This window comes from Calypte anna, chromosome 21 (assembly GCF_003957555.1).
Source record: "Calypte anna isolate BGI_N300 chromosome 21, bCalAnn1_v1.p, whole genome shotgun sequence".
Lineage (NCBI taxonomy): Eukaryota > Metazoa > Chordata > Aves > Apodiformes > Trochilidae > Calypte > Calypte anna.
This window is the reverse complement of record NC_044266.1, coordinates 3,937,785-3,964,350: the sequence shown is the minus strand read 5'-3', so window position 1 is coordinate 3,964,350 and position 26,566 is coordinate 3,937,785. Positions and strand designations below refer to the sequence as shown.

The 26,566-nt window shown below is 38.6% G+C and overlaps 1 protein-coding gene across 4 annotated transcripts in view; it reads left to right on the top strand.

The window, feature by feature from the left end:
* The window catches only part of RERE (arginine-glutamic acid dipeptide repeats), a 201,214-nt gene that overhangs the window by 117,921 nt on the left and 56,727 nt on the right, over positions 1-26,566 (top strand). For all 4 annotated transcript variants that reach the window (XM_030463519.1, XM_030463521.1, XM_030463520.1 and 1 more), the window contains 4 exons: positions 1,342-1,390; positions 3,743-3,867; positions 4,693-4,792; positions 14,892-14,990. In XM_030463519.1, coding sequence (XP_030319379.1) covers positions 1,342-1,390; positions 3,743-3,867; positions 4,693-4,792; positions 14,892-14,990 — 373 coding nt within the window. The remainder of the gene's footprint in view (positions 1-1,341; positions 1,391-3,742; positions 3,868-4,692; positions 4,793-14,891; positions 14,991-26,566) is intronic.

Sequence of the window (26,566 nt, the reverse complement as noted above, 5' to 3'; positions counted from 1 at the left end):
TGTGTAGATTCATCTGAGAAATCAGTGTTTCCAGTAAATAGTTTTGTTCATGTGCCTTCTTGGTGTTTATATTGTAGTATATTGAATAAAGAGCAAGGGTTAAAGGGTACTCTTCAATGATAGTTTTATTTGTTCTGTTAGTCTGTCCAAATTTTGGGAAGAAAAATAAATTCTCTCATGTCAGATGTGTTATCCTGGTTTATATTACATTCCTCTAACTTCTGTTGTTGCTAGGGTAATTCTACTGCAACATGAGAAAATAATTTTTCTTCTCCTGTGTAATATGATGTTTCAGTAACTCCAACCAGTGGTGTGAGCAGCAGAGAGCCCTGCAGAGTGCAGTTCCCAATATGTGGAGGACAGTTCACTTGGAACTTTAAGTCTTTTATATAAAAATGCTTTCAAAATAGTGGAAAAATATGAGGGCAAAGCATATAATTTATAAGGACAGCTCTTTTTTGCACGAGGTGAATTAAATTCACTTCTACAGATGGTACAAGACATGTTTTTATTACTCCTTGGGTTTTCCACGCTTTTGTGTTACACTGTCTGATGTGATTTTAGCAAGTGAATGAACAGCAGCAATAATAATTTTTAACTTGTTAAAACAAGAGTTAGATAGTTTAGCATGAGATCCAAACTAACTTGAATGGTTTTCCATAAACCCTGACTAGAAAAAGAAGAGTTCTTTTTGCCACATCTGATTATACAAGGCTCTGTTCTTCTAAGATTAATACCCCAAAAATATACCCCAAACATTTTTTTTAAGATGCTTTTCTCTTTCAAAACAAAAATTACCACAAATACTTTAATGAGGAAGATGGTATTTCCTGTGTATTAATCTTATAGCATCATGCTTAGCATGTTATCTGCATTATTCCACATTTGGTGTTGAAATAAGCAGGTGAAGGAACAGAGCACTAGGAGAAGCCAGATGGTTGTTGGAAGGAGATTCTCTGCTTGGTAAACATGGAGCAGTTGAGAGCTGTAGAGGCTTTTAAAGCATCTTGATTCAAAGTCAGTCCTACACAAAACCTGAACAGTACAGAGCAGGGAGATGGTTGTCCCCTTATCAGCTGCATGGTGTTTTCTTGCTGCACTGAGGACAGATCACACTCATCTCCTCTTCATCTGCTTCACTAAAACTTCCAGGCTTGCCTTGTTGGTTTTTGGCATTTGCAGTGTGGCCTGTCACATGCCCAACTATATTCTTTCTTACTATTGTATTATTTCTGCCTGTCTTCCATTTGCATTAGACATGTAATGACAAAATTATGATCCTAAATTTCATTAATTGTTACTCTTTTTCAGAAGTTTTTTTCTTTTTTCTTTTTGTAATAGGAGGCTCAACAGTACCCAAGGTGAAATCAGAGTTGGACCCAGCCATCAGGTAAGGGATTTTGTTTGTATATTAATATCCAGAGGACATGCTTTTACCACTTGATCTGTTAAGAGGACACTTATATAAAATTGCATGCATTCAACTAGAGTGAGTGGTTTTTAGATTCATCATCTAGATGTTGATTAGAAGTTAATGAGATTTTTCATTTTCAGATGTTGGTATGTTAATATTGTAGTAGCAGAAGTTCTTTTGTGTTACTTCTAGAATTAAGATTGAAGGAATCTGAGTAACTATGGGAAATGAAGGAAAAGTCCCAGCTATTCTTGGGCATGTTTTGGAGTTTGAAATGAATGCATTTTCAGCTGGGCTTCACCAAGCAGTATTTTCAATAAACTACAAAAATATAATTTAGTGCTATTTCCCAGTTATATTCAGAGTAGATATGAAAATTTTAATTTTCATGGTAAAATTGTCAAGTTGTTGTCTATAACAATAGCTAAAGAACTAGTGTAAGTAAACATTTATGGAACCTGTGTAACATTCTTAGGGATGTTTTGCATCTAGAGGAAGAAAGTTCTTGGCAATTAAACCTCTAGTATTCTTCCCACTAGTCATAATAAGTACTGTAAATGATGCCTTCAGAACAGCTTGCATCTGAAATTGTCATTTGCTGTTTTGGCAGATGTTGGTTACCTGAACTGTGAGGTATAATTACCAAATGCATTTATGGTTGGGAAAAAAGTAGGAAGAGGGTCTACTGTTCAGAATAATTTTGATTCAGTTAATTTTGCTTGCTTTTAAACTTCCATTGTTCTTTCACTCATTTGCTGAGCGTCTGTGATTCTGACAAATGTCATCAGTAAGACAATATATTCTCATCCTGTTAATCGGTATCTTAAGATACATTCATTGTTGGTTGTAGGCTATGGTAGGGAGTCAGACTGAAGAAGATTTTTGCTGCTTTCCATTCTGCAGGCTGATGCATTCTGTGGAAAGTGTCAAAATAGTCTCCTCCATAAGCTGGGAATATAACTGGGAATAGGTACTCTTAACTTCCTTCCCTCACATTATTGAGATTTAGGCCTGTGTAGCAGAATCAGAAACAAACCTGAGATCCCAGTAGTGGTTTCTGATTAGTGTCTGTTGTGCATGTTACAGGTGCTAGAGAACTGTTTGGCTTGTTTTGATAATTAGTGCACTGATACTTGAAATTACTGCTTGTATCGTACGAGCAAGTAGGGACACAAGTGAAGATAAATCTTCTGTGCACTTGCAGTTGTTCTCAAAATTCACTTGTGTGGGAAGAGGAGAGTGAGTCTCCACTAAATGTAGAGATTATATTTACAGTAACAAATTAATGACCAGAGGTGCTCAAGGAGAAGTTGCTTTTCGAAGTAACTCCAGTAATTAAGCATGTTCTTAGGGTACATAGATGAACATTAATTTGTGAAAGCACCTGCTTGCTGGAATGCATAACTCATAAAAGTTGGTATTGTGCTGGCTTGGCCTATTTCAGAAGAGACATTGAATGACATATCCATTTTCCCAGGGAAGTGAAATAAAGTACAGATTAACAAGCAGAACATGAAAGACATCTGAACCTGTGACTTGTAATTACTGGTTATGTATAAATGTTACCTCTCAAATATGTTTAGTGGTGTAAGTATAGGAGGTAATTACAGGGCTGAAAAGCTGTTTCGGAAGAGGCTCTCAGCTATCTCATCCCATACCAGTGGATGACTAAAGATGCTAATTAGCGCTCTGGATGCAGTGCAGTATGTACGTGGTAGCAGAGTTTATTTCACTTAGCTCTCTCTGTGTCTACTCTATAGAGTATTTTGCTCATTTACAGTGGTACAAATACAGCAGCCATAACCTTGCCATCTTTTGTATGATCAGTATGGTTTAACCTGGCAAGCAGAAGTTGTAACAGTATCTTTTTGACAAATGAAAGCTAATTGTCTCTTCAAGGGTAAATTATCCAACAATATTTGACTTCTCTGCAAGGGAGGACCATGCATGCTGTAAAAAATGGTTTCCCTTCAAGCTGTGATGTTGCTGCAGACATGCTTGCACTTGGTCTACATAGAGAAGGGTCTCTCTGGTGGTGGTGGAGAGGTGGTGTGTTAACCCTGCATAGCTGTCAGAAAATGAATGGCCCTTTTAAAAAAAGGAATGCTGGATCAAGTTAATAGATTGGCACTTGGTGGCCCAGTTTCCTCAAACATCTGAAGCTTGGATCAAATGCTGCACCACCTGTTGTCTAAGTATCCTTGTCTATGAGATACTATTCCAGAGACTTCACAAGCTTTGTCTTATTAATATAACACTTGTGCATCCTCCTGACATTATTTGTAGCTGCAATGTCTGTATGAACTCTTAAATTTTGGTTTTTTTTAGGCTAAGCTTCCTGATCTGCAGCCATTCCCTTCCCCAGATGGTGACACCGTGACACAGCATGAGGAACTTGTGTGGATGCCAGGAGTCAATGACTGTGATTTACTTATGTACCTTAGGGCAGCAAGGTAATTTCAGCCAAGATACTACCAAGGTCTTTAGAAGGCTATGGTGGAAGGGTGGACTGCCCTGTATGTGCTATGGTCACTCTGTTCTGTTCTGTTTTGGTGTGCCAGAGTTGTGTTAACCAGATAAGCTGAAACGTTTACTCTAAGGCAAGAACACTCTGATTTGATGTTGGGCCAACACAGAATCTTCCCTTGGGCTGTGGTTTTTGGATGTAAAATGCAAAGCCAACAGCATGTGGTGGTGTGAGAGAAAGTGTTGGATGTGTACAGTGTAACAAGGGCATAGGATTCCTTCAGAGACTAAATGTTTTTTGAATGAGCTGTAATTTGAATTTCAGTTTTGTATAGATCTGGTAGATTAATCAGATGCACTAGTGGGTCTCATAATGATTCAGAGTATGAGTAAATTACTTGTAGTTTGCAAGGATTCAGAGATGTTGGAAATCTGCAATTTAAGTCAGTTTTCTAACATAATGAGACTGCAATTACAACAGGTTTGCTGTCTGTGGTGAGACTCTACTCACATATCTGGAAGTTATGTCTTCCATAATCCTGCTCAGGCTGTGGTACTACAGCAGTGCAGATTTTTAGATAATGAAGTCCTCTTAGATTGGATTCTGAATTAATTATTCTGTGTGCTGAGATGACTCAAATTTTCATAGCAAATAGCAGCATTTGTGGTACCTTGTTTTACCAGTTTCCACAGTATTGCCAGGGCCTGATATTTCTGTAATTAAGGTGTAAATATACTATTTTTGTACTGCCTGATATGTGCATCAAACAGCACCTGAATAACTTCAACTTTTCCCCCATCAAACTCCAAAGGAGCATGGCAGCTTTTGCAGGCATGTGTGATGGAGGATCCACAGAAGATGGTTGTGTTGCAGCCTCCCGTGATGACACCACACTTAATGCACTCAATACAGTAAGTATATAGAGTAAGGTATGGAAAAAGTCTTTCCACCTATTTCTGGCCTACTGAAACCATACAGTGCATAAAGTATTTAGCAGATAAGACAGATTTTGAGATGACAGTAGGAGTATGACAGTAGCCTAGGATATCATAATTCCTTTCAAATACCAACTAGTTTGCAAAAGTCTGTCCTGCAGCACTTCAGTGGTAAACATTTGGGTGGTGCCTGTGAGATGACAGCTAGAGAATGTTCTGAAGGGAAGCTGCTCAGGCCAAGTACACCAGCTGGAATTGCTTCTTATCTGGCTGATACCTGACCTGGCTATTGGTCCTTGCATTTAGTCTAGGTAGTTATTTCCTAGAAGGAAAATTCATAATGCCATCAGATGCTTAGTGACCTCTTAGGAATTTTCTTTGTACTGTTTTTGACTGCTGTCGTCATAATTTCCCCTCCCCCTTGATATCATCATCATAGTGTGATGTCAGTAGGACTTGCCCTGTGGTGGTGGTGTAATTATTTCATTAACCTCAGCTTTGCTGAAATTTCTCTTTTGTAGGTGTTAGGGTGCAAGCCCTCTGTTCCTCTCTGGGTTGGTTTTCAGCCCTGTATTGACACAGCATAGTTCTTAGTCTGCCTGACCATGGAATATTGTACTTGTAAGAAAATACAGTCTGCAAGTTTTGGCCCTCATGGCTCTTGAAAGGTCCTTAGGCTGCTGTGATATTTGATTTATTCAAGTTTCAAAAATCCACTCTGTGATCTAATACAATATTTAGAAACCAGTGGGGGTTCTTTCCTTACTCACTTTGAATTTTTCTAGCAATGTGTTTCAGACCTCTGAGAGCCTGCTTCTCGAACTAACTTAAAACAACTCTTGATAGTTAATTTGCTGTCTTGACAAAATGGTGCCCTTTTTGTCTTCCTGTTCACCATCTGTTTAAAACAGATCAGATTTATCTGCTAAATAATTTGTGTGAATCTTACCCTTCACCAAGCTGTGGTTTTGTTTAGAAATTATCATATGAAACCCAGAAGATTAATGTTAAAAAAATGGGTATGGTATGATTTCTTATTATGGAAATCCAATAAACTTCAGAGCAACACTTTGTATAAATCAGTCTTGACAAGCTCCTTTGCTAGTGTTTTATTTATGTAATAACAGATGCTGTAGCCCCCACAATGATTTATTGTTTATTACACCAGATAGAAATGAAGATCATAGAAGGGACAATGCAACATATATATCAGCTCACTGAAATGATTATTCACTTAATGTTCCAGGTAAATTTCAACTGTTGTTCCTTTGTTTGGCAATTAGGGTTTGATGCTACCTTTGTCATTGTAAACCTTAGGAAGGAAATAAAGTTTTCATGTGGAGTTGGTTGCCCTCCTCATCAGGGCTGGCTGTCATACAGAGAGGTATGGAAGAGGACATACGAGTTCCTGAAAGGGTTTCACCATGTTTTTTGTTAATCTATCATAAAGCAGGTAGCTGGATTTGGCTAAAAGTAGCTGGATTTTGTGCTTTATTTAAATATTCATGAGCAAAGATCATTTGATGCATAAAACCCTAAAATATTTGTCATGTAACACAAACCATCCCTATTCAGTACATCTTTTTATTTCCAGTTTCACAATTGAACCATAATACATGAAGCCATTTTTATTGGTGAAATGGAAGGTAATAAAAGATTTGAATTTTTTATAGCTGCCCAGTTTCTCCTGTCTTGTGAGCTGTAGAACCACATTGCTTCAAGGCACAACTCTTCCTCTTAAGTGGAAAAGGAAATGGAAATGCTAATTTGAGTTACTCCTAGACCTTGTTTTGGGTCACTGTGGACAACATTATTGCATTCTGAGAGCCAGCATGGTTGATATGAATGTTTCATAACTAATACTTGGTAGTAAGACATTCTTTCTGTTGAGTACTTTTGGGTTTTGAGTGTGGATAGGCATCAGCTTTTAATAATGAGAACACAAACAAAACCCCCTCAAAACACACATTTACAAGGTACTGGAGGTAGTAAGAATATTATGCAGGACAGCCAGGACTTAATCAGCCTGCTGTGCATTATATGTGTGTGTGGGGGTGTTGTTTTTGTTTCTTGTTTTGTTGTGGGGGTTTTTGTTCTTGTTTTGGTTTTGTGTTTTTGTTTTCTATCCCAAACTATTTGAAATCTGGAAATCAGTCAAAAACCTTAGAATTCATTCCCTTTCAAAGTTAGCCTGGTTTAACTACGTTATTTTGTTTAGCATTCTTTATCTGCAAGTGCACCACTCCAGCAACACATTCAGTGTGGGAAAGCATCTGACATACAGTGTTTTGTTCTCTTCTGTAGAAAGAAGAAGTCTTGTGGAAGTGGTTTGGTTTTGTTGTGGGTTTCTTGTTTGTCTGTTTGTATTTTTTAATGGCCAGCTGTGGCGCCTCTATGTTTTTCTTGTGGATAATTTTCTTCTGTAACTCATGCAGTTGGTGGGGAACCTGGGCCACCCATTTGTAATAATTCTGTGGAGCATGGGGAGAAGGAGTTGCAGGTTTCAAATTAAAATGAAGAGCTGGAAAAACATGGGGTTGTATCACAGTGGTTCCTTAAATAGGATACACAGAAGGACCTTACGGAAATCTGTTGCATAGCAGCTTGCTTCATACCCACAAGAGCCAAGGTTTTATTAGTGTGTCTTCATATTAATAACTGTTCTTGTTTTCACAGGTGTTTTCCCATGTGTTTTTCTTCCTTATCCCACTCTCACAACTTTGTCTACTGTCAGAGTTTTCTTGGAGGATTTTGGCATGATTGTTTTAGACTTAGTACTAAGATCTGCAGAGGCTTTGTGGCTTTTTGACAGTATTCTGGTTATGAAAGCTTTAATGTGACCTCCAAAGCAGTGCTTTTGTGGTTTTGCTAATTTTTCAAAACAAACCACCTACCACTTGTGGGATACTCTAAAATAACATCATTTCACATGTGCAGTGTGTAGAACAGCTATCAAGTAGTTGAATTAGCACAACTGAGGAGGCAGGAACATCTGAAATCATTCTTCCAGTGGTATAATTTGTGGTGGCCTGCTCCTAGTTAAAATTATGAATGTCTTTTTCAAAGTTTATGAGCAAAGAGAAAGACCTTTGCACCAAAGGGGTAATGGTAGAACTTCACTGAAACCATTGCTTCACCTGCACCAAGAAGAGAAGACAGAACCTTTCAAGGATATTAGGAAGTTGTCATATGGAGAGCTTATGTATGCAGAGGCTGGAAGAATGAATTTTAAAATGTCTTAGTGTGATGAGGGCCTGTTACAAGAACTGGAGCTGGGAAGCCCTGCAGATTAGGACTATCAAAAGAATTGTTTAATACTATGACAGTGATTTCAGAAAGCAGAAATGGCTGAGGAATAGCATAGGCTCAGAAATTTATCATGCTCTCTTGCAGAGAGCTGGTGCCCTAAATCTGATAATCCATGGAAAGAACTTAACTTGATGAATACTGAGCATAAATATAGTTGCTGCTGCTGACAAGTACTGTGGACTAAGAGTTGGGGTAAACTTTAGTGTAGTTTCTTCCCCTCCTTTCCTCTGATTTCTTTGTCCTTGAGCTCTCATTTGGTATCAGATTTTCTGTAAGATCCTTCTTGTGCTACATATTAATGCAAGGTCAGAAACTCATCACCTCTCTTGCCCTTTGCTGCTTCTGGCCTATGCCTGCTGGTCAGAGTTTCCACACTTTTTCTCAGACAATCCAGGTCAAGAAAGTGTTAAACTGATTCTTCTTTCTCAGTTTTAAAATCTTCCATAATAATAATAATAATTAATTCTCAGTGTCCTGCCTTACCCACTGCTCTGGTTCAAGAGTTAGTGCCAGTTATAAAAAAAAGCAGACCCTAGAAAAGAAACTGGAAATGACAGTCTGCAAACTGAGCTTGCCAGGGTTAATCTCAGAGGTTTTTGTCCTTTTGGTCTCTGCGTTGTTTTTGCAGAGGAAATCAAAGTGCAACTCTGTCCTCCTGTGGGAAGAAAATACCACCACTTGAGCTGGCATTCTACGACGTGGAAGACAAAACAATTTTATGATAATATTATATAAATCTCTCTTTAATAGCATTGTTCTGACTTCTCATACTACACTGCTGCATGGGAACGTGTCATTATGAGTGACAAACATGACAGTGTAATATCAGCTTAAGGAAACTCAGTTCTAAGGAAGATGTCACCCAGACAAATTACTCCCTGTTTTAACTTGCCCTCAGACCAGATTTTCTGGTTCATTAACTACAGACAAGGTTGAAAGCATAAAAAATTATTTAAATATATGTTAGCATTTCTTATTATTACTAGTTTTCCTTTTGGATGAATCTTAATTAACAGCTACTCATGGTTCAAATGAGGTAGCATAGCACTTCAGGGGCCATCACTCTCTGCCTGGGCCTGTTGGAAGATGAAGCCACTTCTAGTACATAAGACACTTTTGCCACTTTTAACTTTCATTCACCTTATCCTTGCTCTTAGGGGAAAAAAAATTAGCACGTGAATTTTTAAATGACTCAGAAACTGTTGGAACGGGCCAAGAGTGACTGCCATGGTTACTTTTAAAATTTGTTTTGGATTATGTTTTTCTTTAAAAAGTATTTGTTTGTTTTTGTTTGTTGTTGGTTTTTGTTTTTTTCTTTTTTTTTTTTTTTTTTTTTAATTTTGTTCCAAGTTTGACAACTATTTGGCGAGTTCTGGATGCTTGTGGCACTTTTTTGTTGACCCACAGAACCATCTGGCACACTGAGCTCCCTCTGCTGTTCAGGTTTTTGCAACTGTATTTTGAGCTGTTTGGCAGAGCCCTGGCAGTACCAGGGTGTGAAAAGAGGGTGTAATACAAGCATCTGGCTTTTTCATGGATCTTCGTGGTTAGAATCTTAGATCACTTTGTAGCAATTAGTTACTTAAAAGCTTAAAATGGGTTGGAACTGGGGGGGAAGAGATGGAAGTTGATTGTTAATTTTTTTTTTTTTTTTTTTTTCCTAAGCAGTGTGGACTAATTTCTATATTCAATCTGTAAAATACAAAAAATTATTTTTTATTTTTTTTTTTTAAAAATAGATCTAGTAGTAATTTTCTCTTGCAATAGCTTACTGGTGTCTGTCACCTTCTCTTTTTATTACTTTCAAATTCTGTTGCAGACCAAGCCGTGTCAAGTCATGATAAATCAAAATTTCCCAGTTAGTTGTGACAGCATGTTGGTAGAAAAAGGTGGTTGGGCAGAGTCTTTTTGTTGCCTGGGTTAGGTTCTTGAGTGGTTCAAGGTTCCATTGTCCTTGAGCACCAGAGGGAGCTCAGCAAAGTGGGTTTGTTGTTTGGGGGGGCAAGGCCAGTGTATTTTTCCTCTGATCCTGATTGTTTAGTGTGTTGCAGCAGGTGGGGAGGATTTCTAAGAGGAGGGGGCAAAGGAAATTCATAGATATTTCATAGATATTTATATATTTAATTCCTGTAATTAAAGGGAATTTGAGGCTAGTGTCTTGTTGGGTATCAGGCTTGGTTGATAAAAATCAAATCTTGCCATTTTACTGTATGGGCATTTCAAAGAATGCTGCAAAATTGAAGCTAGATTTTTCTGTTTCACCTAATAAGATATATTTGCTATGGAGCATATTCCATTTGATAGTAGGGCAAGATGTCTTGAGCTGTAACAAGTATCTGCATCACACTGAAATTTGTCAGCTCTGCAATTGAAAGAAGTTGCCTGACTTCAATTTTGTATCAAATAGGTGCCTGGGTTAGAATAATGACACCGAAAGACAGAGCTACTCAAGCCACAGGGCAATAATTCTCATTGTATTTTTCATTTTCCTTGTCATTTCCCTTCTGTCCTTTATTTGCTACCTTCTTAAACCTGCTACAGTTTTACAGAGCCACTGGATATTTTGGCCACTGGCCCCTTCAGTGAGAGGAGAAATTGCTCATTAATAATTGCAGTGTTCTTAACCCTGCATAGATTACAATAACTGGGGCAGTACCAAGCAAGTGCCATTGTTTTGCAGTTCCACTGAAGTCTCTTGGTTGGCAGCAGTGAAAATTTTGGCTCCTCTGTGTTACCTGAGTATGAAAATGGTCTTGCAGGATTGGTAGTGATCGTTCCATAAAGGAGCCATGAAGAATTCCTAAATTCTAGAGCTATCCTATAAAATGTTGGACCTGGCTGCATCCCCACAGAAGTGTCTTCTGTAGAATCCCTTCTGCATTCATTGGCTTTTCTGGGAAGATTTCAAAGGAGTTCAGTATTTCTTTATCAATGTATAGTGGCAATTTTTCCTTAGAGAAAAGCTTCTGGAATCTCAGAGTCTTCTTAATGGACTGCAATTATTTAATATTGTAGCATGAGTACAGCCTAACTCAGATGGGCTTTTCAGCAGAGATCATAATGACTGTAATTGCAAAAGGATGCCTTGCTGAAGTAGAAGCTGCCAGATGCAATGCCATTCTGATCTTAAAAGGTCGCAGTAAAAGGGACATTTAAATTAAGTTATAAATTACAATTGAAGAACAATATTTTGATGAGCAAGCCCAGAGATGTCAGGGCTGCAAGATGTAATTCATGGATTCATTACAGAACAGAGGTGCCTGACAGCTGAGCCATGCCAAAAGGAGAATTTATTTGCAACATCACGCAGACAGAAAATGGCAGCTCTGCTGAGAAGCTGGAGTGGAAATGTGAAACCTTGTGGTAATGTTCAGACTTTATGGTAATCAGGGCTTGCCTGTGATCTAACATTGCCTAATGACTGCTGTAATAGAAATGAGGTTTTTGGACAGGTTTTTTCTTGAATCTAAAATCCTGGCCAGTGTTGCATGGCTCCTTGTGTTTCTTTTGTTAAAGTGTGGGTACATCTGTGTTTTCTTTTCTTATAATTGTAGATACACAGAACATCACAGTGTGTTCAAATTTTAGATGGCAGAGTTAATGCTAAAATTGGTGATTCTACAGATGGCAGGGGAGTAATCTAGTGTTTATAGCAATACCTTGAAAAGTTCAGACAGAAGTTAATGAAACCATAGGCAGTCATCATTAGCTATTATTTATGTTTGAGTTGCTTGCCAATAAAGTGCTTTTATGTATTAAATCACTGAAAGTAATGAGCAGAGATTTAATAAGCCAGATTGAAACAAGTAAATTTAACTCTGACATTTATTAAAAAAATAAATATTTTTCTTTTTTTGCTGCATTACCCTACTCCTGGCACTTAACAGCTTTTTTTTTTCTTTTTTTTTTTTTTTCCCTGCTTGCTAAAAGTTATTTATCAGGAGAAATCTAAACCTGCATCAGTTCTCTTTGTTTTACATTGTCTTTTCTGTTTTGTGACCATTCTTCTTTCACTCCTGTGCCTTCTGGGTTTGTGATTGTTATTAATGTAATTACTTGGCCAAAACTTATTTCTCATCTGTTTTGTTGTTGATCTGGGACAGTTTTGATGGCCTGTGAGCTTTTCCATTTGCAGTAGCCAGAGTGCCTCTTAAACTGCTTGGGCAGTGGGACTACCAGGGAAAACCATGTATTGTACTTGAGGCAAAATAAAGATGTCCTCCAAGTTACAGGGGGGCTTTGGCGTTACTCTGTGGTTTTGGAGGCAGCTAAGAGGGAAGAGAAACAGAAGAGAAACATTTACAGAAACTATTCTGTAAATGCTGTCAAATGTTCTAAGTGAAAAATCTTCAAGGTAGTGGCACACAGAGGGAAAGGATTTGCAAGGTGAGCTGGTAGAACAAGCAGTCCTTTTCTCTTTAAGATGAACATGTACCTAGTTCTGGAATGCAAGGAAAGAAAAGAACTAATGTGTATCCACTAGAAAAGACAATCTCTTATTTCCATTCCTTTAAGAAGGTATTCCATACCACAGGAGCCTTGAGAAAACAAAGTTTAAAGTCAGTAGCAGTGTTTGGGTGTTGGCACTGAGCACTGGCAGGGCAGGTCTGGCTTTCTGCTTTTACTCTTTGTTGTGAGGCTGATGTAAGGTGGACAGAAATCAGCTTTTCACAGGCATGGAAGTGCAGTAATGGGTGCTGATGCTGGTGTACTCCTCACAGGAAGATTGAGAAGCTGTGGTTCTGTTGTACCCTAGGAAGTTCCACCTGAGCAGCCAGGTTTGAAACCAGCAGATTCAACTAAGTGGTCTCAGCTCCTGCATCTCCTGGCTTAGAGGGGTGTGAGGAGTACTGACAGCTCTGGTGTGTTGCTGCATCTATTAGCAGTAGCTTGCAGAGATCAGGTAGATGAAGAGGGGTGGGGAGGAAATGTTTGTTTTTTTCCAAGATGAAGCATTGTTTTCTATTATTATTCTGAAAAAGTTCATATTGTTATAATTGTTGCCCAGAGTATCTGTAACTTCCCTGTAGATGCCATATAGAAAGCTGAAAATGAATAGAAAATCATTCTGGCTTAGTTTTCTTCCTTGTTCCCATTATATTAGTGAAGTATGTCTTTTAACTGCAGTAACACCCTGTATGCTATTGTTACTTTAGTTGTTGGTAAGGAAAAGAAACAAATCTCCAGGCTGCCAGTTAAGGGAACATTAGTGTTTGTTTTAAAAACACATTGCAGGTAATGATCTTTGGCCAGCAGTGACCTTTTATTTTTAGAAGTACTTCACTTTCTCTAAAAGTCCCTCTAGTATAAATAAATTTTGAATGCCCCAATAACCTGGTGAAGGGGAAAGAGCACTTTCATCAGGTCAAGGGCTGTTCTTACAGATAATAAATTCGAGCCAATTTGTGAGAAGTGTAACCCATAATGTACTAATTTCTTCTTTACCACAGCTGATAACGTATTTGTCCCTGTCAGCAGGAGATACGCAGTGTGACTTTTTGGGTGGCCTGATTTTCCCAAGGGCTCTGCACTTCTGCTTTTACAGCTAGCTGATCCACTGTGGTTTTAGACCTTAGACCACATATTTGAGGCCTTTTGTAACAATTGTTAAAGTTTTTTTCTAGAAACTCAAGTCTTCAGGATTTACAAAGGAGGCTCAGGGTTATATGGAATTGAAATTTCATCAGCACATGGAATAAATTAGCTGCAAATTTTTAGTACATTGAGGTTTGTGTGCACAGACTTCTTCACTAAAGGAAACTAATTAAAGGAAACGAAGTAATTATCAGTGTGCTTTGTAGTGCAGATCCTTTGGCTTTATGGGCTGTCACAAGCTGTTCAGTTGAATTCCTGGTTAGAAAACAGATGCTGATAAAACCAATGAGAAGATGGCACAGCATGAGCTGTGGTACCCAAAATCCACCATGCCATCAGGTGTGTCAGTAAGAGCTCAGTGCCTTGTGTGAGGTGGGCACTTTGTGTTCTGGGATATTCCCCATCCATTTAGGGTATTTATGTTTTTACTGAAAACGTGAAGCCTGTTGTGTAAGGAACCTGTGTGCTTACAGATGCACAAGCTATTTAAAACCTGAGCTGACAGCAGCCAGGAAGTGAGAGTGAAGGCTGCTTTGTACCAGACTCTACAGATTTGCTTCCTTTTCACCCCTGCATGAGGCTGGTAGAGAGGGCAGAGCTTTGCTTTCCAGTTCCCAGCTTTTGGCTGGTTCTGCTGCTGCTCAGAGAAGGCTTCTAAAATATTCTGCCCTGTACTGTGGCTCTGGAGTCATGCTGGCTTTCTCCCAGTGGGCTTGTCCTATCTAAACCCCATATTCAACAGTGTTCAAGAAACATTTATGTGTTTAGGATACACACACAGATACATCTACACCAAAAATCTTTTCTATGGGGCCAGTGGTTTGGGTTTTTTTATCCTTCTAGCTTGAGTCAGATGCCCACCTTTATTTCTCATCAGAAATCACTTAGGGTTACTTAACAGAAGTAAATTTCAGTAATTTACTTTACATAAATTGCTTTATGGGCTGAGACATTACCTGGGAGAAGTTTAGGAAGGAAGGGGAAAACATACTTTGTTTTAATGCTGTTTATTCTTCTAATAAAACCTCGCTTACCCTTCAGGTTGTTGAAATTTCATTTTGTATATCAACACTAAGAATAATTAGGCACAGCATATCTCATGTGGTTTTTCTCCAATATCAGATCACTGCTAATTCCATTGAATGATCTATTTGTCTTCTTTATTTTTTAGCTACATGAAAGTAACTATGATGCTGGAAAAGCCCTGCAGCGCTTGGTGAAGAAACCTGTGCCAAAACTGATTGAGAAGTGTTGGACTGAAGATGAAGTGGTAGGGAAATGAATTATTCCCTTGAGCTTTATAGATCTTGTTGCTTTCCTTGCTTTTGTTTTTTGTCTTTAAAGAGGCTGTCTGTGTGGTGAGGAGGAAGATGGGCATGTAGTTTGCTGCACAGGATAGATTTTTGCAGAGCTCCGAGTTAGCAGCCCCTCATTTGAAGTACAGGGCTTTATTAGACTGGGGACAAGTTGAGTAAGAGGGGAGATCAAGTGAATGTTTTTGAGAGGATGCTGTAGGGTAAATGAACAACTACAAAACTTCTGGACTGTGAATGTCACTTTAATTTTTAGCTCCTGGGAGGCTGGCCACATTTGATAATTGGAGTAGGACAAGATGCAGAAGGCATACCAAGTATCCCTGTTATTTTACTGATAAAATTGGAGGCAGCTTGCAGTTTCAGCTGAAGTTGGCTGATGCTAGGTTGGTTATCACTGGTTCTCCTGAACTGAGTTTGAGAGTAAGTCCCTTGTTCCCCTTTACTGAATATTAAAAAGCATTTACTTAGCATAGGTCTTGATGGATGAGCCTCTGACAAAGAGCAGACCAAAAATAGATTATCTGAAAGCTGGGATTTAGCTGTGCCATCCACATTTACTTTAAAATATGTAGAAATTGTCAGGCTCCAAAACTACTGAAACCAGTGCATCCATCTCCTAGGTAGCCCCCAAAGTAATGTATGGACATGATGAATTTGAGGCATGCAGTAAATATGCAGTGCAGTATTGTCTCCTCACAGCCACCGACCTGGAATTGCTGTGGGATTTGGGCTCATACAATTTAACATCCTGCTGCACCCAAAATCTCATCAACTGATACAATTTAGTAGTCCCACTGCTGGTTCTTCCATAAGGCTGCACTTTCAGTATGTGCTGATGGTTTTTCTTGCTTTGGGGTTGAAGTGCAGGCAGGGGAGAAACGTGGAGATGTGGCTTTTTCTCCTTCAGACAGAGGTGGAGGTTTTGGTGTACATAGCTTTGGATTGAAGTGTTACTGTTGTTATTAGCCTACTGAAAGATGCTCTGCACTCTGATTAGTGGAAATTGCAATTTTGACCTAAGACAGACACCTTGTAAAAGTTCTGCTTGGCAGAGGGGATGTGCTGCTGGGAAAGCACTTCACACTCAAATGAACCTCTTTTTTTAAAATTATTTCTAGATTATTTTTGCAGCATCTGGGGAGATGGTATCTGTGTGAGAATTAGGGAAGTAAAGGTGCCTCTTATGGCTCATTCTGCAACTTAATAGCTGCAATTGTGAGCTTTCTGCTGCCTTAATATATGTCTATGTATGATATAATACAACTGTGCTTACTAAACAGTTTTCTGTAGGGTTTTAAACAGAATAAATCAATGTGTATTTGGGAGCAAATTATAGATTCTTAATTTGCTGACACCTTGTAAACAAACAGATTCTTAAATACTGCATTCAATACAAGATGCATTTTCTGGCATTGCAGCCCTTTGTCAGACTGTACAGCTGTAAGCTAGCACCCAAGTACTTGGCTGTTAAAAAAAAAAGGTGAAACTCATGTGTTTTCAGTACCCAGGAGAAATGCTGAACAAGTTCACTTGGATTACATCCTAAAAATATTTTGCATTTTAATGCTGATGTTAACAGTGCTTAACAGAATAGATTTATGTGAACTGTAACATGTAAGATGTCAGTGCCTCTTCAACAAGCTGACTAGGCCTGTCTGGCTTTGTTAAAATGGAAAATACTTTATTTGCTAGCTCAATAATTAGGCTGCAGCTTGCACTAAAGTAGAAAATGAGATGATTGAAAGTTAGTTATGACCAAATGTTTATCACAAAAGAACTTTCAGACTTGTTTATGGTTTTCACCTTCCAGTGTTGGAAAAGCTGCTTCTTTCTCATGTACCACGTTGGAATACACAGGGATAGAAAATCAGCTTGCCATCATGTGGTGCAAGACAGCGTTGCTCATGTAAAACTTGAAAGAGAAAAGGTTTTTTGGTTTTGTTCTTGCTTTGAATGAATGAATTCTAAGCTAGTTAGTTAAGTGGTAAAGAATTCAGTGAATAAAAATAATACTTTTGTGGTCTTGTTAAGCTACTAAAGTTGCAGTGGTTCTATAAAACAACTGATTAATAATGGGTGAAACTGTCATGGTCTCTTAGCATTTTTAATTAGGCAAACAATGGCTGGAGAAGCCCTTTGGTTTTAAGCTCCAGTTTCTGTGGAAATCTTTCAGAGAATTATTCCAATTAATTATGTGTTCTTGTTCTCTCCTTACATGAACCTTACTGCCTACTAGGTTAGGGGTAGACAAGGCCATATAAACCTGTATTAAAATAGGCTTATTCTAAAGCCAGCAAAGAACCTTTGTGGTCATGTGCAGCATGGTCCAGCAGCAAAGCAAAGGAGAGCATAGAAACCCTGGAACACAGTTTCCTGGTAAGTTTTGCAGTTATCTTGTCATAACAGTGAGTTCTGTTTGGGGAACTGGCTGTTGGAACAGATACTTCCAGTGCTCTGCCTTGTGTTTAGTTAATTCATATTGGTTCAACCTCTGTTTTCTCTGTGTATGTTCTTTCCCAGATTCCCAGTTAAATTGTACAGAGCTGACGCCTCTTTTTCTGTGTAGATTATATTTTTTTCAGTCTCTTATTTTTTTCCATCAGCTACACTGTGCTGTGAATTCCTTAGCTGCTGTAGCTCTGGGTTTTTGGTGAGCAATTTGTGTTAAATGTTAGAGAATTGGAAACTTACAGATAAGGAAAAGCAAAAGTTTCTTGGGAAGTGAAATGTTACTGCAAAAGTGCAGATTCTGTGAGTAGAGAATAATGATCCTTGACTCTATAAATCATTGTCAGTCTCAGATTGTTTTATCATATTTGTTCTTGTTCTGTTCCATCCAAGTTTCCAGAAACATTTGGCAGTCCTCCAGCCTCAGCCGAGAAAAGATCAAACTGTGCTCTTATTTATAGACAGCAAAGCTCCACCTGCACAACTTTATAGCATGTTTGTCCCTGGCAGTTTGTAGAAAACACCAGATTAAAGCAACTGTACTGTGCTTCTGAGCATTTTTGAGACTTGCAAGGCTGCCCCTTGTTATTTTTTCTTCTTTAAACCTGAGGAAAATCTGCCTGATATTTTCTGCAAAGAATTATTTTTCAGCTCAAACAAATTCTGTTGAGAATCTTAAGTGTCCCACCTGTCTCCTGATGATAAGTCATCAATCCCATCCTGTAAGCATACCCTGCATCCTGCCATGCTTTTATATCCCCCTCAAAATTCATACTTCTCCTTTTGTTATTCTTAAGTGAATTTTCTGGCAGATTTGTAAGACTGATGTCAGAAAAGTTCTCGTGCAGGGTGCAAGGGTGTGGGACTGGGTGGAGAACAGATCCCATTTCCACTCTGCTGGGTGATTAATGTAGTTGATTTTGTTGTGTGCATGGTAGCACCACTATCTAGCACAGGTCTCTGTAGGTTCAGTAGTATTTGTGATAGAACACTCTGAATAACTCAAATGTATTGAAAATTTATTAAGTTTTTTGAGGACTATCTGTTGTCCAAAGTTAGACTTTTCTAAATAAAACAGCTTTTTTGCTTGTGATCACACTCAAGTAAGAGCTGCTTTCCAGTGATCAGAACTAATTAAGATAAAGAATGGAATTCTGTTATTTTTTACTAATGATGTAGTTGCAGAGGTTTAGATCAAATTAAACAGAGGATAAAATTTGCCCGTGATTGAATTAAATGGAAGGCTTTATAAAGATGAAGATGGAGGTTTGCTGTCTCCCTTGTGTTTCTAAGCCTGTGGCTCTTTTTAAACCTTTTTTTATTCCAGTCTGTAGATTCAGAGGCATGCTGTTAAAACCAGTCTTCCACACTAAGAAAAGTGGCTAAAGAAACTTCTTTACTGATGCATCTATTTGCAGCTCAAGCAGCAGCTGTTTCCTGTTTATAAAGGCTTCTGCTGCACCTGATAACAGCCATTTCCAGCAATGACTTGGTGGTTGGGGGGTTGGTTTCTTTTTGTAATGCTCATGAATTTATTTGTGGGCAAATCTGTTGAGCCATAAATACATTATTGCATATTTAGGAACTTTCAAAGCATGCACTGGTGGCACCCAGTCTGTACCACTGCTTGGGTCATTCTGTGTGCTGCAGCAGGTGGGAATAGAGACAAGCTGTAGTTAGCATTTGTCTTATGTTCAGCAACCTGAGGAGACAAAGATGCTTCACTCAAACTTACCAAGGGATTGTCAGAGAGTAAGAGAAGTGAGCTCTGCTTTGCATCTCATGGTCAGTTCTAAAAATGCCTATTTTTACCTATGACAGACACATTTTTGTTACAAGCAATAAGAAATCCCTAATAGGGATGGAATGGGGCTGGTCAGTTCTTCTCTTGTTGGAAGTATTTAAAATCAGACAATGAAATTGTATTTTGAAACATGCAGACTCAAGAGTTTGGTGTCTGTGGAGAATGACTGCAACAATCTGGACTGAGGTCCCTGTGTTTAAACTCCAGTGCTTGTCCTGGTCCTTTGCTTCCTGGAGTTAGGATCATTCTTTCAGTTTAGGTTCAACTGAACACCCATATTTCAGAGGAAATATTTCACAAGAAAAATTGTCCATACAAAATTTCCACCTCTCTTGGGACCCAATCTCTGTAAAAATGGCATTTATATTTTCAGTGATGTTTAGTACAGTTCTGACTATACACTTGCTCTGGGTCCATAACTGAGCTATTCCAGACACTTCCATTTCAGATAAATAACCTGTCAAATGCCTATAATTTACAGAGGACACAATATTCCTTTAAAGTTTTGTTAATTTAATGAAATGGTTTTCAATTCAGATATGCCTCATATACTGGAAATGGTGAAGGAAACAGACTGTTCTTCACGTAACTGTCCTCCTGATTTGATCTTACATTTTTCTCTTTATTCAGAATGTGCTTTTTTTCTGTCTCTTTATCACAAGTATTAACAAAATCAATACGACTCACAGAAGAGAGAAATACAAATCAGAACTAAAAGAACTCTTAGTTTATTAGGTTTTTAATTAAACATGATGAACACATTTTAAGTAACACAAAAGCCTCAGGCTGAGCTGCATCTAATCGAAATAGATTAAGTCACCCGTCCACACTTGGGTAATTATTAATTCTGTTTACTTATGCATGCTAGCTGAAGGCAGAGTTCACTGCTGCTGCCTTGCAGTTTATTGCTCAGGGATGCTTTTGCTGCATGGTATTCTGCTCCTAATTAGCATTTGGATGTTGATTATGAAGAACACCATCAAGGCTAATGGAACCACCTTTGAAATTCAGCACTGTACCTTCCTCAGTCAGAAAATCCAGGTGAAATAGTAGTAGTTCATTATTTCTTGGCAACTTCCTCCTTTTCCTTCTATGCTTGGTCCCATCTTTTCAGAGATGTTAAATTCTCAGGAGTTGCCAAGTGACCCTTAGGAAGAAGGTTTTTTACTTGTACATCTCCATGCAGAGCTGTCGATGCCACACCATGATGTCCTTGATACCTTTTATCATTAAACATGCTGCCCTTTAAATATTTTACATTGCTTCTGATGTTAAGCAGTTGAGGTAAACAAGCTAGATTCAAACAACCTCTTAAATTTATGTGCAGGGATAGTTAATCCTTGCTGGTGATAAACCATAATTGGCCATGTACATGGATTTACAAGGTCATAAATTTTAAAATATCCACACCTGGCTTCAGCTGAAAGCTCATTTGTCATAAAATACCAGCGGATCTCCTTCTGCCAAAAATGACAAGATACAGCAAACTAATTTCCTAACATGTTTGCCATTATTTGTAATCCTGTGTAGCTGGTCAAGAAATTACTTATGCAAAACACACAGCCTTATTTGCTCAGCTTCTTTGCCTAGAATCATTTTCAAATGTCTCTTGTCTGCCCTTTCTGGACTATCTGCTCATGAAAACATTTTCATTGCTCAGTCCTTTGAAGCCAGGCTTTTCAGATACGCTGGAAGACAGAGCTGCTTACTGGGGCAAAAATACCATGAATTTTATTTACTGTTTATATGGCAGCTACAGAAAATGTAATTCATAGCAAAATGGAAAAAGAGCCTCTGGAGTGGACAGGAGGGGGGAAATCACCAAGGGATATTTGAAAAGGAAGCAGGCATGGCTGGCCTGCACTTCAGTAACTGAGTGAGCATAGAAGGTTAAGATATCAACTACTGCTAAGTTGTAATTTTTTCTCTGCAAAAAGCAAACATCACAATGTCATAGGGAGTAGCTGCTAAATCAACATTTTCTGGACTTCGGTAATCAAGCCATCTGATGTCATTTGCAAGTGTTGAAAATTGACTTAGCATTGAAATAATAAAAAAACCCAAACCAATAAACACAGATAGTCCTGCTCTAGTAGGACTTTTATTTTAAGAAGAAATAAGATTTTAATTTTAAGTGGGAATATACAAACTTGTCTGTAGCTTATTCTAAGTGCATAGAGTGTAAAAGAACCATCAGTCCTCACGGTAAAAAGGAACCAATGAAGAATGAAATTATTCTGCTTGAGGAGATAAAATTATGATTTAAAAGATGCATACAATTACAGTTACTTAGCAGTTGACAGGTATACAAAATCACAAAGTGCAGTACAGCTCAAAAATACCAAGTGTAACATGGCTATAAAAGGTGAATTTAGTTTGAACACAGGTTTCTAGACAAAAGATAATCTTTTTGGTTGTGATTAACTTGCATCAGCCTTTGATCCAAGTCCTTGCTTAAAGGGATCAATACTGCACATACAGCACTGAGTTTATTGTCAAGTCCTTTTAGAAATAAGGCAGTGAATTAAAAATCAATTACATGTGCAGAAAAGTTTGTGTAGGGCAATCAATTTTGTCCTTTTTAGTTTGCAGAAAGATTCCATTGTTTAACTAGCAGTGGAAAAGGAATGAATTTTAAAAGCCTCCAGCAAATGAGAGAGCCTGAATGGGCTGGGGGGTTAGATTTAAAAAAAAGAAGAAAAAAAAATAATAAAATTCAGCATTTCATGTTGAGAAAAGGCTGCCTTCAGGGATAAATCTATAATCCTGTCAGTGACCTTAGCTTCAAAATGGGTGATTTCACTGCTTTTGCTAAGCTTGATCTTTCCACAGCTGCCGTGTAAGTTTGTCTTTTCTTAACAACATAATTTCTTAAAATTTGCTTTGTTTAACCGCAGTGTGTTTCTTGATTCATCCTCTTTCTGCCTTGATGTGGAATATTTTTATCTGTGCAGCACTTGGCATATTGCTGATCCCCCCCAAAATAATACACCAAATATTTACACTGGCAGTTGCCACAGCTTCAGAGGCTGTTTGGGTGTGGGGATGGCAGCTGAACTCTGAACTGCAACTTGAACTCCAGTAGAAACTAAATCATTTGTGGGTGCTTTCAGAAGCTGGTGTTTTGTTTGGTTTTCTGGAAAAAGGCTTTTAATAGGGCAAAACCTTATACCCACAGTTGACTGTTGCCAAGGGGAAAGAAGCTGCTGCTTGAAAGATTACTAAATGCAGCAGTGGCTGATGGTTGAAACTGTGTTTTTCATCTTATTTTCAAGGGCATCTTAAAAATGGAGATCACTCTCACTTCCTAGCATTCTCCATCATCTTTCTGTGTTCATTTAAAAATGAGAACAAGGCACTGGGGGACTTGAGAGATTGCATTCGTTCTCCCATAGGGCACAGTGGTTATTTTATAAATGAAGAGGGCCAAAAACCTGTCCCTCGTAGTTCCTTAGCAACAGAGCTCAAGTCAGTTCTAGTGCTCGAGTATGTCTTACAAGTTCTATGTTTAGAAGCATGAGCTGTGCAGCTCAGCAACATTGCAGCCAAAACAAAACCTGTTTACCCCAGCCTTGTTCAGGGGAACAACACAAACCAGACATGCTAAGGTGCTGCACGGCCTCCTCTGCCTTTTGCCTTCTCCCCATCAGACGATCAGGTCAGGGACACAGTTACTGCTCTGACCTTTTATTCAGGTTTTATCTGCTGAGAGATCTGGAACCTGGTTTAAATATAGCATCATCCTATGTCCTGTTCTTCTCCAAAAGGAAACTGAGTCGTGACATTACAGCAGTGAGAGCACCAGGAGAGTGCAGGGATCATCCACAGTCCAGAACTTTCTAGGGTCAATGCTTTTGCTGTGGCAGATAAAACCATGTGAGTGATTCTAAGAATTCACCTTTTGTGGTAATGGTAAAACCTTTTTTGCCCTATATTTGGGAGGGGTTCAATCTTAATTTTCAAATGATCTGGTATATCCATTCCCTTTTTCCTTTGTATGTAACTTCATTTCCAAATTCTGATATTTATTTTAAAAAAAATGGTTATATATATATATGTTAATAGTATGACTGACTTTCAAATAGTATGACAGTTTTAATAAGATGTTTCACAGTTTTCTTCCCCTTTTGAATTCAAATGTAATCAATAGCTTTAGATAATTTGGCTTACACTTCATGGTATGCATTATGCCAACCTCAGCATCTAGGATTGTTGGAGTTCCTTGATGCTTTTGAAAGCAGTTTTATTATTGAAACATAAGAAATGTTGGTTAACTATCTGGTGTCAGAAGATTTTGTTTTGGAAATGCTCTCTGCAGTGTGATTGAATTTTAGGTTCACCTTTTCTTTTGGCAGAGGTGTATCTTGATTTTTTTTTCCCTAGTTTTTTTTTTTCCAAATGTCATTAGATTCTCTGTGGTTCTACCTCACAGGCTGAGAACTATTTACTATGGCCCAGAACTATTACTATTGCAGCAGAAAAAGAGAAAATACTGCTTCAGATTGGAATAGTGACAAAATTCTTCTTTAAGAAACTTTGATTCCTGTTCTAGTATGGATGTTCCATGTGCTTTAGTGCTCAGGACTTCTGTTTCTTGCACAACCATAATACAAATGCCAAAATACACCATATTTGCAAGTTCTGTTTGCCTGATGAATTCTCTTTTTCTAATCTTCCCTATCAATAGCTTCAGTTCTTTTTTAATCTTTCTGATGACATAAAAATGCATTTTAATGAAGCAAATTATATATCTTTGTCTTTTGTGTTTTAGTGGGGCAGCCATATTCAGTTAGGCTGAGAAATGATCATTTGTTCTGTTACAGGCTGCAACGAGGTGAGTGAAAAAACTGTGATCCATCACCAGTTGCTCAGCTTGGTGGTACTTAAATCACTTGCCATTTTGTCAGGGGCTCTGAATCCACTATGGGAGCCATTATTTAATATAAGTTTGTGGAGGTGTCAGTTGTTTGATAATAGGCTTCTCCTGAATAGACACAGAGTGACTAAATATTAATCATTTTCTGCATCTATCCAAGATATTCCTAATTAGCTGCAAGGGTAACAGTGCCAGTAGAGCTAATGATTGTACTGCCATAAAAAGAATTTGACAGCAAATAAGGACTTGATCCAGAGAGATCCTCAGTACCTGCTAATGCTGAGGAGGTCTGCTAGAGATGAGAAGGTTTAATTTCCCAGTTGCTCACATATTAAATGCAAGGGGTTTCTGATGACTGGGAAGGAAGATGGGATTTGATTGTGGAAATGCCACTGGAGGAGAAGACTGTTTTCCATTTCCTAGAAGCTGAGTAACTTTGCTTTTAACCTTTTCAAAAGATGAGGTGGTTGACCCAGCTGAACCCCAGCACAGAAATCCCTGGGCAGCTGGGGAGCAAATCCTGGCTCTGCCTCTGCAGGGGTTTGCTCAAACAAACCTGTGCTGCTTAGGTTTTCTCTTCCTTCCTCTTTAGGTGTTGTGTACAAGATGTGTTGATCAGTGCTCATGAAGGTGCATTTAAAAACTACCACTCTCTGCTTCCTGGCCAGTGCTGGGTTTATACTTCCATGTGCCTTGTGGGTTTGAAGATATTGTGGTAAAAACTCAAAGCTCGTGTAGCTTCTGGGTTTGTGGTTTTGCAGTAGCTTTTCCTGGCCTCTTGATACCTCACTTTTTCCCCTACCCACTTGTGTATGATCCACCATGGTTTTTCATACTCTTTTGTTCCTTTCCTTCCTTTCTCCGTCTTTCCCTTCCCCCCCCCCCCCCAGCCCCTTTCACAGTATCTGCTCAGATTTATATGGCTTTTAGGCTACATGGGGAGATTGATCAGACAGGGGCTTATGCATTTAGAGGAGCTAATAAATAAGCATCACAGCATATTACCCTCTACTGCATTGAAATAACTTCAAACACTCAAATCAAACATTCCATTTGTTACAAAATGGGGAAAGCAAAAGAGGGCACCTCTGTTTTATTAGGGTGCATATTTCATTTCTATGTTATGGAAGATGTTGTCCAGTTCTACGTGTCTGGGGAGGTAATGCCATAGTCTCAGCACCACTTCCCCTCTCCCTCCCTCACATACCTCCCTTTCACATTTCCTTTGCCAGTGATCATCATTATTACAGCTGCAGTTCTAGTCCTTCATTTTCAAATATTTTCTTCTTTCCTCACTTATTTGTGGGTCACTTTTTCATCTTTGGCATCAGTGGTTGTTTTTATTCAGAGCCCCTTACACAAAAGAAAAGGGAACATAGGAACTGTCTGATGCTCTTAGCTTGGAATTTGATTTTATCATCACTAGTATTTCTTCTATCCAGACTTGTGCTCTCAAGTACCTCTTCAGTGCACTGCAGTCAGTAGCAGATAAATCCTGGAGAGAAATGCAGGAAGTTTGCAGAGGTTGCCTTATGCCATGTTAATGGGGATCACCAGCTGGAATTTGTATTGCAGTACTTGAACTCAAACCTGGGCATGGCTACTCTGAGCAGCTCTGCTGTTTAATGATTTACTTGGCCAAGTCAGCCACAGAAACACTTGCTTCTCTGTATGTGTAATTTCCTTGGGGATCCTTGCCACCATTTTGTCTCATTATTCTTGGATTTGTTCATGACTCTAAAATAGAGGAACTCTTGAAGTGGTTTTATTTGTTTCCTTCTGTCATTTGCGTGAAGTCACTGAAAGCAGAAATAGTCTCCAGCATAGCTGACAATAATGGTTAAAATCCCAATGGAACAATACTTCTGCAATTGGGAGCTTCCACTGGAAGTGATGTGTTTGAGTCTTGAAAGGATCATACAGTGTATTTCCAGCAGTTTGAGTGCTGCTTTTTTGTGCATAGTGTTACAAATTGACAGAAAGGACAGAATGTCACAGTGAAAGGGAACAGCTCCAGGCTTGCATAATAGTGGTAAACTTGAGTAAATGAACGTGTATTTTCAGAACTCTGGATGATCTGTGTAACAGAATGCCATTTTCTCCATCTTTTTCCCAGAAAATTTTCCGTCTTCTGACACTTTGGGAAAGAGCTCAAGTGGAAGCTTCTTTTGTGATAACCCTCATGTTGGTTATTAGCCTTGTGGTCTGATCTTGATGAACTCCAGCTCCTGAGCTGGGGGTGGGTGTGTATCTGTGTTCACCCACTCATCTTAGTGCCCAGAGTGGGCATTTTCGTATTGATTTAATGGAGATCCACTTTGTGTTAGCAGGCAGACTGGTGTTCCCTGTGGTATTTAAGCCGAGTAAAATTCATGTTGTTAAAGGAAACAGTATGAGCAGAA